Source organism: Tachypleus tridentatus, chromosome 1, assembly GCF_004210375.1.
Source record: "Tachypleus tridentatus isolate NWPU-2018 chromosome 1, ASM421037v1, whole genome shotgun sequence".
NCBI classification, from domain to species: Eukaryota; Metazoa; Arthropoda; class Merostomata; order Xiphosura; family Limulidae; genus Tachypleus; species Tachypleus tridentatus.
The window spans coordinates 93,694,710-93,711,656 of NC_134825.1; the positions used below are offsets into that span (position 1 = coordinate 93,694,710).

The 16,947-nt window shown below is 32.8% G+C and overlaps 1 protein-coding gene and 1 long non-coding RNA gene across 12 annotated transcripts in view; one reads left to right on the forward strand and one right to left on the reverse strand.

The window, feature by feature from the left end:
• Positions 1–251: 251 nt before the first annotated feature.
• The window catches only part of LOC143255741 (uncharacterized), a 37,684-nt gene continuing 20,988 nt past the window's right edge, over positions 252–16,947 (reverse strand). The window contains exon 2 of the long non-coding RNA XR_013030812.1: positions 252–3,553. This is a non-coding gene — a long non-coding RNA (uncharacterized LOC143255741). The remainder of the gene's footprint in view (positions 3,554–16,947) is intronic.
• Positions 3,547–16,947, forward strand: part of LOC143255710 (SPARC-related modular calcium-binding protein 1-like) — a 114,370-nt gene continuing 100,969 nt past the window's right edge. For 10 of the 11 annotated variants that reach the window (XM_076511798.1, XM_076511808.1, XM_076511815.1 and 7 more), the window contains exon 1: positions 3,547–3,780. In XM_076511798.1, the coding sequence (XP_076367913.1) occupies positions 3,712–3,780 (69 nt within the window). In that variant the 5' untranslated portion in view covers positions 3,547–3,711. Of the gene's footprint in view, positions 3,781–5,267; positions 5,518–16,947 lie in introns of those variants that run through there. The other variant, XM_076511846.1, reaches the window with a different exon arrangement.

A 16,947-nucleotide genomic window follows, 5' to 3' on the forward strand; every position in this document is an offset into this window, starting at 1 on the left:
TACTTAGGCCATTTTCACGTTGACACTTTTTTTTTCATTTAGTTTCTTCAGCGTCAACTCATCCTACCTAGTATTCCGTGTAGGTTAACACATAGCGCACATTTTCCCAGTACATTCATTTATAAGAAAATTACCAAAAGATCCCTAGTTTTGTTGGCATCGAAATTTATTATCTTGAAATTCACAGGCTATTTTTACTTTAAAAAAATGTATATCAACCAGCTCTAGTTTCCCACGACATCCACAAATTGTTTTAGATTTTACGAACATTTATTGCAAAAGCACCAATTTTACACTCATATTTGTTAGGATGTCTTAAAATCATAAACAAATTAACAAGAGAAAATTAATTAGATTTAGTAGATGAGGGAGACTTACTTTTTTAAAGGATGACTACAACAAATATAAGTTTACATAAAGCATAATTTCCATTAATGTCACTACTACTACTGGACGAGTTTTCCAATGAAGTACATTTATACAAAACTTTATACATATTTATACAAATACGATCGTAAGATGATCGTACAAAAGGATAAAATTAGTGCAGTGATGAATTTTTGTATGTATTAGTAGCTACTTATCCATTTGATAAAACCCAATTTGCCTTAAGAATTATGAATAAGATAACTTATTGAAAACCAGTTTTATTTAATTGCTAATTATTATTGTTTCTTTTTTCTTGATCGGAAGAATTAGTAAGACACATATTATAAGAGCCAACGTTAAAAAAAAATCATAATCGTTTTTTTCATTTTCAGCTAATTTGGAATTACTAACCAGTTAGCTAGTCAGCATCATCACCCATGCAAAGAATTTGACAGTTACTCTTATGAAGCACTCAAGACGGGGAATATTTTGTGGATGCGCGAGAATTCGAACTCGGTTTCTACTCCTACATTCATAGTTTTGACACTGTGCCAATCCGCGTCTCACGTTTTACTTCTTTCTATCTTTTATTTTAACTCTTATCGTGATATCATAAAAACTAATTCAGAAAATAATTAATAAAACATGAACACCATAAATATCCCACTGTCGTGCCTTTGAAACCTTTCTCCCTTAAAAACTAGATCGACATTGTAAGTTAAAGACTTTAGCTAAAGGTACAGTATGTAGATATTTAACATCAATACTGGTACTAAAACTATGGTTAAGCTTACAGTGACACATTCAGAGAACTCTATAAATATAAATACATCCAAAACTTTCGTCCCTAGAGAGTCACCAAACACGTCTACAACTACTACTTGTATTGTTAAGGTGTGTGATATGTATGCAACATTATATCGTTGGGTGCTTATAGACGGATCAGGATTTTTTGGTCATATAACAAAACAACACAGTTTTAATTGTAGGTTGAGTGAGCATACGTAATGGGTTCCTGCTATCCCTTGTGCAATAACGAGCCATTTATACTGTTCATAGGACATTTTTGACGTAAGATGCTTGCATTATTGAAAAGGATATTTTTTATATTGTTTTCTTGCCAATTCGAGATCTTTAGACTATCTTAGTGGAAACTGTTTTTGTGACCTTGTCTTCTTAAGAATCCAGATTAGTCTCGTTGTATATTTTAGTTTTACTGGTACTAATTCATTTAACGTTGTTGTTTTCTACTCAATGCCTTGTGGTTGCTCAGCTGTCAGCTGGAAGACTTATGACGCTAACTATGGGGTTTTGATACCCGCGATGGGTATTGCTCAGGTGGTTCATTGTGTAGCGTTGTACTTGATAACAAAAACAAATAAAAATTCCATAAAAACTAACAGTATAACTAAATGTAAAGCAGAACACAAACCACCGACTAGGACAGGGGTGTAGTAAAAAAAAAATATATCATAGTTTAGTGCGCGACTTTGCTCAATGCCTACAGATAACGATGTATTTCCATTATCTATAAAGTTTTCTAACTGCTTATTATAAACTAAAGGTATGGAAAAAAAGAGAAAGGAAAAGCCAATAGTTCTGCTGTAAAGGAAACTGCCAGAATTATTATTTAATTGTTTATAAGTAAATGCAAAGAAGACTATGTTATAATATACCACTTACACTAAATATGCCATATCCAGGACCGACGAGGACTTTCGAAAATACTAAAGGAATCATTAATCTTATACAGCCTTTGGTTTCAGGCATCATGAAGGGAAAACACTCTTACTTGAATCTAAATATTGTTAAGGATCATAAACACGCCAAAAATATGGATTTATGATAATTAATAGGACCCTTATCTTTGTCTTTTCATTTATAGTTAGTTTTATTTAATTTTAGTGGATATAATGTATAAAATGTTGTACTGACATATGTGAACTAATACTGTACTTATGAAAAGTAATTTTTTATTGCTGGCTTAACACGTGAATTTGGAAATAACCTAAATTTGTTAAGCTGGGCAAGGCTAGTGATATCTTATTGGAATTATGGCCACAATTGTAGTTAACTCTGATCGTACCGAAATTATAAATCATCTTAATTACAACAGGATTTGGTGCATTAGTAATTTTTATATATGGTGTTGATCGTTTTTAGTTATTTTGTGAAACGTGATTATTTTCATTATTTGTCAAATTACTTTACGAATTATTTTCATTTTGAGCTGTATAGTTAGTTTACTTAAATATATTTTTGACAATTGACTCATAATTGCAATTATCGAACATCAATAAAGTCATATACATAAATACCGCTAAGTTAACATTAGTCAATATCTAAACTGTTGTATGTAATGTATATCATATTTGACACAACAGAATTATGATACTTAATAAACACCAACAGTTCATTATATAAATAGTTCAACCCTTTAGGATCGTAATATCAACATAAATTGCAATACAGCATTTAATTTTGATTGAGGCGAACCGAAACTTTAAAAACCGTTGAACCTCAATAGGTTGTTTATCGTTAGATTACAAATAGAGCTGTAACAGAAAGATCTTAAACTACATTGTAAACATAACTACTCTCAATTAAAAAAAAAATCAATTTTTTATGGCGTACAAGATAATACACTACACATGTTGAATCTGTCGAAAAGTATAATGAATGAATGGTAGACTTCGTATTAGAAAACATCAGATTTGTTTACCAACTACTGAGGAGTACGTATATCGCTATCGTAGATATAACGTTTGGACTGAAAGAAGATTTAGCATCCTTCAAAAGTAAGGTCACGTGACATAAAAAATAAATTCCTTAACGTTCGCTCTTTCGCAGTCTTTCGCACAGCGCATGCGTTACTTTAGGGCTTTGTGAGCTTAGCCCCGTACTGGTCACAGTTTTTCTTTACAGTGTTTTGAGCAACAATTAGTAGTATTTTCACATGCTCCTATCTTGTGGCCACAAGAGTGTTGTAAGGCAGCAATCGGGTTGGTTGACGCGTGCTAGCACGTGAATCGTTCATTTCTGAAATAGAGAGCTATCAGTATGACTGGTGTCATTGTCAGCTTAACACAGGAGTAGGGAGTACATCAATGACTGTTGCTTTTATCTGTGGTCTTGTTCATGCTTCGACCGGTCTAACAGATATCGGCGGATCCGTTCTGTCCATCTGTAACAAAAATGTGTATTTTGTAATATTAGAAATTAATCCAAAAGCTAATAAATAACTGAAACAATATATTTTAATTGCGCGTGTATGGTTACCTCGACTGAAACTGTGTTAGAAAATAAACAGAAAGTAGGCTAACCAAACTTAAGGCTTTAGCCATGACACTGACCTTTGGGAGCTTGGTTTTTATTGTGTTAATCTTCCAACTTTGTCAAGTGTGGGCCCAGGTAAGTTTAATTTTATATCTTAAAGTAGATCTTCACAAACATGAGAAGAATTACGTTGTTCTAAATTTCTTGTGTTTGGTAATACAATTTATTAACCTTTATATATTCTCGTAACAAATATAAATAGGGACATACTGTATCTAGTGCGTTTGAAAATTGTTAATACTGTTCCTTTTTGTGATAATCTTTGAAGCATTTTAAAATATTCGAGTTGATTATCATTCTACCGTTAGAGTTTATTATTATTTTTATATAAATATTATCGTTAAACACAAATATAAACAGAAAGAGTAAACCTCTCCTATTGTCGAAACTTTCCTCCTAATGATGGCTAGTGAATTCACTATAACTGACTGCGAGATAACATACACATTGATTGTTTGTATTGATTGAACAACTGAAATGATCATTTCTATCTTCAAAATTAACTACAGGCTTACAGGAACTAATGTTTAAGACATAAACATATTTTATTTTAGGAGTACGGGTGTACCAATAGTTACAATACAGATCACACTTGTATCATTTCAAATAAAGGTATTGATAAAACTCATTGAATATGCCTGGTTATTCTTTTAAGTATATTAGATGTTTGATTTTTCATTTACTTCTCACTACACGTTAAGTTTGTTTATTTGTTTGCTTGTTTTAGAATTTTCGCAAAAATTATACAAGGGTTAATATCGCATAGCCGCCCCTAATTCTATATAGAGATGGAAAACAGCTACTCAGCAGCACCCACCGTTAATTCTGGGGCTGCTGTTGTTTGACAGATTATTGGGATTTATTCGTCGCCCCTAAAATCACATTTAGTTGCAGCAAATGGAAACGAATCATCTATCCTCGGAATGTCAATTCCTGATCGTTAAACTCAGCACATACCGCTACGTGTCTATTACTTTGTCATGAACAGAAACGTTATAGGAAAAAGCATACGGTAACAAAGTATGAATAAATCTTAAAATGCAAGTTTGAGGAACGTCTGTTGCGGTATTACAGGCTATACATTTTAAGTTAAAAATATTTTACTACATGCTCATTCTTATTACATTAAAGTATTTGATATCTTGAGCTCTATCTTAGAAAACCATTAAGCTCAGAAGTTTTTTTTACTTATTTCTTATGAATTTAAAAGAGCTTTCATATATAAATCATATACTATGTTTGTGGTTTAGTTTAATTTTTTATAACAAGCTCCTTGTGAAGAGTAAGAGATAAAAAAGAATGAATTAAAATCCTTTCATGTACAGCAAATATTTATGAACAGCGTATGCTCTAAAAGAAAATAAAAATAAAATCAAACTAGATATCTTTGTTTTAAAAACTATATAAAGATGACGTAGTAGACAAGATGTGACGCACAAAGCCTTCATTTTCTTCAAGGCAACGATCCAGACTTGCGTAAACTGTAATATTTACTTAACAAGAGCACTTTTAGCTTGTTTACTGCAGACATTCCTTACTAGAAACTGTCGTCAGATCCACGTTTGATACATAACCAATATTTTATGCTTTGAAAAATTTGTTACATATCCTGTTTTATAATTAACTTGAGTATATTGTATATTGTTTCGTATCCCGTCTATTAAGTGTATCGAAATTATACATTGTAAAAACAAATATTACATCTGCAAAGTATGCTTTATTATATATATATTTAGAAATGTGCATTGTTATATAACCGGTCTAAACAGTGAAAAACAACTAGTGTTACATATCATGTCAAATTTCAAAAAGGTATGTATCATGTTTTATATTTTATTCTGAAAAATTACCATTGTTATAGTTTTATCTTTACTGTTAGAAATCTGTATTGTTGCATAATATTTCTGTACCCTTAGAAACGTCCGTTACATACTCTGATTATTCTAAAACGCGCATTATTGCATAAACTGTTCTAAAAAATGTACGTAGTGACAATACTTGATTTTATGTACATTGACACATACACTGTCTATATTTCAAAAGATTAACATTGTTATATATCCTATTCATTAAGTAACCTGATTAATAAAACGTATTATGCGTCCCGATACCTACATTTCAAAAATCCTTGCTTGTTAAATGCTTTGAAAGATCATACATTGTTCATGTAATGTTTTTAACCCCAACAGTGTACACTGGTCTGCATTATGTTATAAAATAGGCACACAATTAAATATTAGTTCTATGCACAGACTAACGTACACCGTTTCCTATGCTGTTTAATAAATAATCTAAATAATGTACGTTGCTATATATCCAGTCTATTAAGTGCCCTGTAAAATGTGTATTGTTAAACATGATGTTTGTATATAAGTAAAGTATACAGTTGATATCTACCATTCATATCAAATATTCTAAAGTATGTCTACACACTTTGGTTTCGTCCTGTCTGGTAATTGACCTGATAGAAATGTAGAACTGACTGCTCTCACTATTAATTATCTCGAAAAGCGGAGATTTACTTACATTGTGACATATTCATTTTAATAAATATTTTAAAACGTAAGATGTTTACGTATATTTTCTATATTCTGAAATCCCTGCCCATATCATCATATTAAAACATTAGTGTATTCCTGTCTATATTCTAAAATGTGTATGTTGTGTTGTATGCTGATTAATTTTTACAGCATACAGTATTGCTATCTCTGTTAAGTATCCTCAACAATTACATTGTTATACATCCTGTGTGTACTAAGTATCTTGCAGAATATATACACTTTATTATAGTTACATTATTACTTTTCATATTTATATGGTAATTTGTTTAAGCTCTGAGACCGCTTACAGCCACTGGGGCATCTTAAATGCTTATGCATCATCGATGATTCTCGAGCAGATTTAGCCGGTGGAGCCCACCAGTTCTTCAGGTACCTGTCTCTGATTTAGTAGCGAAAGGCTAGAAAGAAAGCAGCTAGTCAACTTATCATCAATTCTTGGACTACTTTTATACTAACGCTATCAGGATTATCCCTTGCACTATAAAGGATAAATATGTTCAGTGATGGAGATTCAAATCCGCGGCCCTCAGATTGAGAGTCGAGTGCCCTAACCACTAGTTTATATTTATTAGATAGGACGTAAAACAACATGTGTTTATCAAGAAAAATGAAATAACAACAGTATATCTTTAGAATTTATCTTTATTAGCTCCATATTTCGCTATTGCTGTTTCGTCAGAAGTTATTGGTTCGGTATGTCCAGGTGATTAGGGTGTTTGACTCATAATCCAAAGGTCGTGGCTTCAGATTTCCTTCACACCAAACATGTTCGTCCTTTCAGCCGTGGGGGTGTTATAATGTGATAGCTAATCTCACTATTCGTTGGTAAAAGAGTAGTCCAAGAGTTGGCAGTGGGTGGTGATGACTAGCAGTCTTCCCACTAGTATTACACCGCTAAATTAGGAACGGCTAGCGCAGACAGCTCTTGTGTAGCATACGCGAAATTAAAAAAACAAACAGACAGAAGCTATTGATATCCCACACATTTCAAATGGATTAGTGAACTTGAAATACATCAATAACTGTGGAAGAAACTATAACAGCAAGATGTCGAGGTAATAAAGATACATTCTGGCAACATAGGTTATTATTTTATTTACTTTAATAGAAATGTATCGTAACAAATTTCAGGTTACGGTAAACAAATTTGAGAATAGTAATGTCTGTCTGTATTACACGATGGTGTGGAAATTTTACCTCTTTGTTTCAGTATTTGTTTTTGGCTGATGTTCTTATGGTCACCAGTGTAAGGGCAGGTTGCAAACTAATGGCTAATGTGACAAAATACTTCACTTGCTTCTTTTGCATTTATTTAACATCTTACGTACGAATAATATATTTTTTTGTCTTTTAGTACCCCGCCGGTACAGCAGTAAGTCTACGGATTTATAACGCAAAAATCAGAGGCTCGATTCCTCTCGGTGAACTCAGTTCGATGTGGCTTTGCTATAAGAAAAACACACACATTTTATCCTTTTAAAATATCGGCCTAAATATAAACAAGTTTGAATTTGTAAAGTTCTCAAGTACAGAGGTGGAAAATCCAGGAAATGACACTCTGTAATCAACCGGATCCTGAATAGGACGGTAGATAGTTATATATGTACACAATTTTATTAATGCCAATTAATAATTATAGTTGTGTTTTATAACTTTAGAGGAATTATACGCATATCATGTAACAAACAATATGATAATTTTAAGAATTTGTGTATTTTTTTAATGAGACCTACAGACAAAGGACCAATTAAGTTTGCTATAACAACTAAGTGTACCTGAAACTGATAACCTATAACGTGAGCTACTGAGAATAAGTTATAAAAATAATATAACACACGTAGTACTAAACGTGTTTCTTATTATTTAAACGAGGTTCTGCTTACCTTATGTGTCTCATTTGTCCGTTGACTCGTAATTCAAAATGAAATAAATGGAAGGTAACATATTACAGTAATCAATGTAAATCTTTTGCGTCATACAGTAGCTAATTTATTTTACCTTGAAATAAAAGGTTCATGTGTAATTAAAAATCTTAGGTGCCGAATATTACTTTGGCTTCCTTTTGATTTGTCCTTGTTTGAATATGTTAACAAAGTAAGTGAGTGTAAGTACAAGATATATACATTATTTTAATGTGATAATCAATTTCGTTTATCCCATTGTTTGATAATGACGCTAAGGAATCTACGTATACAAATTATGTACAGAATTTCGTCCAATAGTCCTTACGTGGATGAGGTCGTTTGGCTAAAAATATTAATTTTTTGACCTAATGAGTATCGGAAAGGAAGTGTTAGGCTTTCTGAATTTTTTAGTGAAAGTTTTTTTTTGTTTGCACATATTTTGTTGTGAAAACCACAAGAACGTTTTCCAGCGGAAAAAGTTACAATTATGAGTCTAAATAGAGAAATATTTTTAGTGAAAAAAACAACAACAAAAAAAGCACCAAAGTACATGATGGTGAGCATGGTGACAGTAGGCTCCACTGTTGAACAATATTGTGTTTCAGTGAAGTAACTTGTTTTAATTTCTGTGTCCACTACTCACTAGTATTACATCACTAAAATGATGCTAAATAAGTTGGTTTTTAGACGTATATTATTGTAATTTCAAAACATTCTACTGTTGGGATTCTTACTCGTCGTACTTGTGATAACACTTGTTGGTTCACTGGATGATTGTTATCAAATACTTTTACCCTTTTGGGTCCTATGAGTGATAATTGATTATACAAGACATATGGCAATACAGCATCTAAACCACATCTACGAAATATCGAAATTAAATATTTATATATATAATAAAGAATCGGGATCTTCAATAGGAAATATTCCTCTTGGTTATCAGATCTGTTTAACTTTAACTAGATATGTGTTCCAATAAGTATAGAGGTTTCAAGTTTCTTTCACCATTCACAAGGAAAGTGGAAGAGGCTCAATTATCTCAGTAAGTGTTAAACCCGGCTGAAAGTAAAACGTCTTGTAAGAACCTATTCTCGTTGTTACAGATTAAAACCGATGTGTGTTCATTACCTTTCCTTTTGTTTTCCGAGTCACCTCGGGTTTTCCCTACGCTGCTTATTGAAAGCTAAGAAAGTTGTCATGGCGGTAAGCGAGGTTACTCAGCAATTAGGTTTATTAGATTAAGTACTTATTTCCCGTGTAGTTGCCTAAAGTTTCACTTACTAACGTAGTGCCTGTGATGTAATAGCAATGTTGTTATCTTCACACTACCACCCAGTAAGTTATTTGGTCAAACAGCGGTGTTTTCGTAAATTCCTGTTACGAGTAAATCAGATCCACGACAATTATTTCGCATCATCTGATACTCAAAATGTAAACAATTTAATAAATGTGTAGTTTTGAAATTGTTAGAGTGATTATTATCACAAGTAGTTGTATAAATGTCCTGTAAGATTTACAGTTTAAACGATGAAAGCTGGCGAAATGTTGAAAAATTAATAGGCCTAAAACTGTTATCAAAACATGTTATTTGCATTTTTCTTTCTTCTTACAAATTTATTTAATTTGTTTATTGCAACTCGAAATCATAAGTGTGTTATAGCATTTCAGATCTATATTTGTTGGACGGTAACTTGTGGAAGACAGAAGCAAGATCTGTATCGCTATTCTTTACACATATCTTTGATTTCGAGCCCCAATAAACATATTAAGAGGAATGTGAGGAAACATTTATTGTGTAAGATGTTTATCACGGTTTTCAATAACTCACAAGTACTGTATACTCTTACGTTTGTAAATTGTGTGGTATATATATATAATACACACATATATGTAACCACACATTTTATTGATGTCTGTAGTTCCACTTTTTATCCCACTTGCTCAGTCGTGAAGCGCCACATTTTTTTTGTTCAATGAACATCAGTATTTACACAGAAAACTGCCTATACAAGTGTCGCCTAAGCTTTACACACCTTTTTTTCTGCCTTTATCCGTCATACTTTATGTATTCAATGGAAGGTGCGCCGGGTATAGCCAGCGAGCATAAGAACAGGATGCCGGCACTACGGGTGTTCTCCACACGGGTCATTACAGTGTTTGACCGGGCAACCCACAGAGTAAAAAGAGCTGAAAGTCCTTGTGAATCAAACTGCACGATTGAAAATAGGCCTAATGTGTTTTAGCTTCAAGTGTGTTGTTAACCGTAACAACGACCCGGGGAACACATGATTATTCTCTTCTAATTTGTCACTGATATTATTTACAAACCAAATTTGTATGGGTATTTCTTATTCGTGTATGACTCAATTACTTTTATATTTATGAGATTATATTTGCTACATACGCACAATATGTATCATGCACGTACATAGGGAGAGGGGAGCTTGGCCATACCTTCTGCTGATGCGATGTATAAAACACAACAGTGTTAGTAAGTTCAAGTTGATGTGAATGTTCAGCCTCTGTTCTCCTCCGGTTAAACAATTGTCATAGATGTGCACAAACCGAAGAAAGACAGTGTTATAGCTTTAATACATAATTACTAGGACATTGTTATCAACAAATTATTTTAGCAAAAGCACCCCAGAAGAATGGAGCATTTTAACGTGTTATTTTAGTAGTGCCTACATGTATGTATATAATACCTAATGACTGAAATAGCTAATATACTGCTATTGTATAGAGGTGTTTAAATTAGTAATATAATTTAATAATTACCTTACAAGTAGACAGTACAGAACTTTACTATAGTAAAACATACATATTTATGGTAACTTAAGTCTTGATCCCCATGTTACAACAGAATGATGATTTGTTGACTTTTCATTGAATGTTTGTGAATTTTATGTGAATAGCTATGCAGTCGTATAATCTATATTTCACGCAAAATTGCTTATCGATGTAATTTCATAGCACTATTTTTGACATATTCTCTGAGGGAGAGTAACACACACATGTATTTATTGTTTTAAGACATTTAACTGCTTTAAGTGACTCACCATCAGGTAAGAGTCAACCCCTCCTCTTTTGTTATGTAACGTCCTAAACAAATCTCTGCAGTTTGTCAGAATAGAGGAGTTTCTTCAGTAAAGCCTATATATAAACTTAATTAAAATAGACGTATTTAACGGAACGTTCATTGTTGGATGTGTGTTTTTCTTAGAGAAAAGTCGCATCAAGCTATCTGCTATTTTCACCGAGGGGAAACGAAACGCTAATTTTACAATTATAAATTTGTAGACTTAACCGAGAATGAACTCGTTGGTAAACAGAGCATTGGACACTTAACCACAGGTGCTGGTTTTCTAATTTAAAAAAAATATATTTACATCTTGGACAAATGTGACAGTTACCTGTAACCTTATTTCACACACAAATGATCTAACTCCCATGACCTTTAAACCTACCTTAAGGTCTTCTAAAAGCTACTTATTTTGTTGTAATAAATAGGGCTGTTATTCTGTTCAAATCACAGAATCATGCTCTAGACCAGAGCGTTGCAACGTGATAGTAGTTCTTTTTTTTTTTTTCTGTACTGTCATTGTTATCTCTGTAATATAGAAACCAATATTTGTAGAATAAGGAGAATCAAAATTCCCTGTTTGTTTCCAGCTATTTATACAAGATTTTCAAGCGTGAAACGCGCATTAGTAAATATTTCATATAGATGTCACTGTAATATTCATTGTCTTCATTAAAAAAACAACAAAATTTAGTTTCAAGCATGTGGAAATGAAAGTGAAGATGCTTCATAATGTTTGAATTATTTTTTTTCTTTTAGTTTTAAACCTACAAGTTAATTTTTGACCTTAGAAATTATAGATGTCATTAAAGGAAGTGTTTAAGATTCTCTAGTTGCAAACGTGTTCCTTCACCGGAAGTGAGGTCCTCCTGGTCAGCTGGAAAGAGGAGGGAGGGGTGAAACTCACTATGGGGAGATGTCGGCATCGTGGCTCCAATAAACCTCTATGCACGATACCGGAGACACTGTGGCGCGAGTGAAACCGCGTGTGTTCTCAGATTTGCAGTTAATCAGATCAGTTTCCCCTGTGTATGTGGTTGTGTGTAGAAACGAGAATTCACAAACTTGTGGCATTAGACATAAGTAAAAACAACAGGGCTGTGAAGTTCTGCGGAACATTTCTTCCGGCGTTGATGGTCTGCGGAATTACAAGCGTTGAGAATTATATCAAGAAAATTATATTTTTTAATTCAATGAATATTTTTCATCATAGTCTGTTTGTCGTTATTGTGTTGCTTACACACTGTAAAATGCTACTGAAATAAATTACTATTAAGCGCTCGATGGGATTAGTTAGATATTAGGGGTATATGTTAAACAAGCCTTTGTATATAAATAAGTAAACATATTATTAAGAAAAATCCATAAACGTTTTAAAGAAAGAGCGTTAACATGTAGAAATTAGACACGCTTCTGGTATCTGAATACACTCATAAAATACAATTATAGTGTAGTTAAAACAGGTGAGTATAGTTATGAAGTATTTCAAGTTTCATTTTCTAAGTATATTTTGATTATAACATATTAAAAGGGAAACTTATTATTTTATTCAAATTAGCAAGTAAAGTGAAACGTTGCGTCTGGAAAAATCAAACGTATCGTTTTTTGTATCAATAATTCATGCGACTTTTTTATTGATTCAGGAGTGTTTTACAGTCATTGCGTTTTTTGTATCAATGTTGTTTTGAATCAAGCACAAAGCTACACAATGGGCTATCTCTGCTCTGCCCACCACGGGTATCGAAACCCGGTTTTTAGCGTTTTAAGTCCGCAGACATACCGCTGAACTACTGGGGGGCAAATTTTGTATCAACAATTCATGCGACTTTTTTATTCATTCAGGAGTGTTTCACAGTCATTGCGTTTTTTGTAACATAAAACAGATGCCGTTACATTAACTTTCAGCTTCCTGGTTTGATGGTGGAGGAGGCTAGTAACTTGTTTAGTTTTTCAAGTTTTCATACAAAGCTAATCAAAACGATATCTGCGCTTAATTGTTCCTTATTTTATTTAAACTGATAGAATATAGGAAAGACAACTAGTCAACACTATCCGCCGTCAACTCTTGGAATACTCTTATCTGACTGAATACTTGGATTTGTTCTTCGACCCTAGAATGAAGAGTACGTTTTTACGGCAACTGATTGCAAATTGAAATAATAGAAATCACAATTTGGGCTTTCTTACCACTAGGCCACACCGTACTCACTAGCTAGTGACTTGAGAAAAGACCTAAAATGAATATGAAATATTAAAATAATCAAACAGATTACCACTTTATAACTTGGGACGGCTAAATTAGGGACGGCTAGCGCAAATAGCCCACGTGTAGCTTTACACGAATTTCAAAACAAACAAATTTATATATTTCTTTGTCGGAAAGAATAAATTAATTCAATTAATTTAGACGTTTGTTTATATATTTTGGAGAATGCAGAAAAACGTTACTTAATATCGTAGAGGTATTGGAACAGGTATTGTTGATGTCATTACAAGTTGTAAACTTGTTAGACAAGTGCACACACACATACACGCACACAGATATATAGGAAAGTATAAAAACTATCAAAATAAATGATTAATCAGTTTTATTTTTATTTTTGTTATATTTATTCATAAAGCTACAGCCATGAAGGGTAAGTAATCATAAGAAAAATTATTTAGACGTGTTAAACCAAACATTGAGAAATGATTAAATACACAACTACACATATTTACTTTAAATAACTTGATATTGGAGGTTGACCAATCATCAGATTCTAGTCGATTAAAAATAGCCGGAAACAAATAACAAAACATTTAGAAATCAAAACTTTCTCTAGAAGTGATTAATACATTCGTTTCAGGATTAAACGTGGAATATCTTTAGCAACACAAGTGGAGCAGTAAACGCAGGTCTAATAAATATTTAAAAGTCTACATTTCTCATAAGTTTCACAAACAGACGTTCTGTAAGGAAGGTCTATCATAAGCCTCAAGACTTTGTTTTGTAACAGCGAGATCGATCTTAACGCATTAAAATATGAAGCCCAAACGCTGACACAATAAATCATTTGTCTGTAGAAAATAGCGTATCAGATTTGATAAATAACTGGAAGAAGAGAAAACCCGTTTACAACATGTCATTATACACACTCTTCTGACAAGTTTTTCAGAAATTATTTCAGTTTGTTCATTCCATCTCAGATTATTCTGGATAATAACTGCGAGAAACTTTATTAAATAAACCCTGAATACAGCAATGTTATTAAAACTCAAATAATCATTTACTTGTTACCTTGATATAATCTTACGTTGTGACTTGCAAATATTTAAAACCAGGAAGTTGCCAATAAACCAGATAGCAATAGAAAATATCTCATTATTTCTTATTTTAAAACAGTAAGCAAGAGTTCGTCGTCATAGAGATTGAAAGTATCTTCGGAACATACCGAAATTAAATAATTTATTTAAAAATAAATAAGAGGGAACCAAGGACTGAGTCTTGAGGAACCCCATAATGAAGATTACATGAATGAGACATTGTTCCATTAATTAAGGGATAGCGTTGCCTATTTATCAAGTAAGATTTATGAATAATATCATAAATAATACTAAGTAGACCGTAATGAGTACATTTATAAACTAAATTTGTACGATTAACGTTGTCAAACGTCTTGACAATGTCCAGGGTACAAAGTAAAGCATACATTTTTGGCCTCCTAACACTAATAAGCTTTGTAGTAATTGCTAATAGACACTTTTCAGTAAATTTGATTACTGAAACAAAATTGTTTGTAATTGATAAATGTATCATTTAAATGAAAATTTAAAATTGTGTTATAACACACTGCTGATACTTCTAATTATAAGAAAACCATATATCTCAGGTTTGGAGTAATTTAGAGACATGAAGGTATGAAGACAAAGTCATTTGGATACAGGCAAACATAAGAATAAAACCATTTTTAAATAGGGAGACATGAAGATAAAGTCATTTATGAATGGGAGATATGATGATTACGTCATTTGGAGGCATGAAGTACATTAACTATTCCAGCCCACCGAGAAGTAGCAAGTAAGACTCAACATGAACTTAGCAGGTTGTGAGAAAGAGAGAGAGAAAAAAAAAAGAACAAAATACGATTTACAATTTAACATTTGATGCTTAGAAAACGAAGTAAACAACATTCTATAACATTCCCCGGTGAATTACTGGTAACTTTTGCGGACTTGTAAAGTTAGAATACAGGAATCGATTTCTCACGGTGGACGAATCTCAGATAGCTGATGGTGCTACTATTTTGGGCTAAACAACAGCAGAATTATATAAATAAGAAACGGTGGAAAAGTATTTGTTTAAAGTTTAAACGCTAAAAAGGAAAAGTTTTTCATCACGTGTTTTGCCAACTTCGCAGCTTATTTTGAAGGTTAACAAATGCTTCCAGGTTAACTCTCAGGTGCTACATGTTACTAAGTAGACAGTTATTATGGGCGTAAAACGAAAATGAAACATAATTAACAGCAACGTTCCTAGGACACGTTGAACAACAGCAACATGTTACTATGGGCTTATATAGATTTCGTATCTTCTAATTCAAGAAATTATGTACTTGAGTTTGAAAAGGTAAGTGAAACATAGATATTTATTCATCATTCAATTTGTATCAGTTGAACATATTCCTCAGCGTGTATTATCCTCACCTAATTGCATTTATTTTCAGCAACTTTTCAACGAAAAATAGTTAACAAAAGAACCTTCGCTTATAGAAATGTCGTATCTGCTTGGAATCGAAATAGGAGTTATGAATAAACGAATTTCATGTTTTTATTATTTTCACTACTTTTGATTGCTTAATATTCTTGATAAATAGCTGGAAGACATCATTGTTGTCCTTTTAGAATAGCATTAGCTAATTTTTCGTCTTCTTATCCAGTCAGCAGCAAATTAATTCACAATATATATTTTGTGAAAACGAACTGAAATTAACAAATTGTTCGAGTCGTATGTTTATATCTCATATGTTCTTTTGAATACATAGTTTACAGAAGATATTGATTCAATGGGAATTAACTGGACGGGGTCTAGTGGCTATATTTTGCCACTCATCAATTAATTCACATTCTGAAACCACGGGTCACAATATTTCATATAACGATTTCTTGATCGTTGCTACACAATCTTCAGATCTTGAACTCTACAGAAAATTTACTTATAGCCAAAGACAGCCCGACTCTTAACGACGGATCAAGCTCTTTAGATATAGTTATTTATTCTACATTTATACACTTAAAACTCAACTGTTTTGAAATATATCTATATTTTTTTGTGTTTCGGTTTTGTTTTTCCATATAGTTCTTCAAATATTACACATAAAACCATACATGAATTTCTCCGAAAAGGGATCCAAAGCCGCCTGAAGAGGTAACCTGTTTTAACCACTCGCATCATTATACAGTAGTCTGTTTCTCTGCCAGTGGGCCTGGCATGGCCAGGTGGTTATGGCACTCGACTTATAATTCGAGGGTCGCGGGTTCGAATCCCCATCACACCAAACATGCTCGCCCTTTCAGCCATGGGGACGTTATAATGTGACGGTCAGTCCCAAGAGTTGGCGGTGCTGATAATGATTAGCTGCCTTCTCTCTAGTCTTACACTGCTAAATAAGGGACGGCTAGCGCAGATAGCCTTCAAGAAGCTTTGCGCAAATCAAAA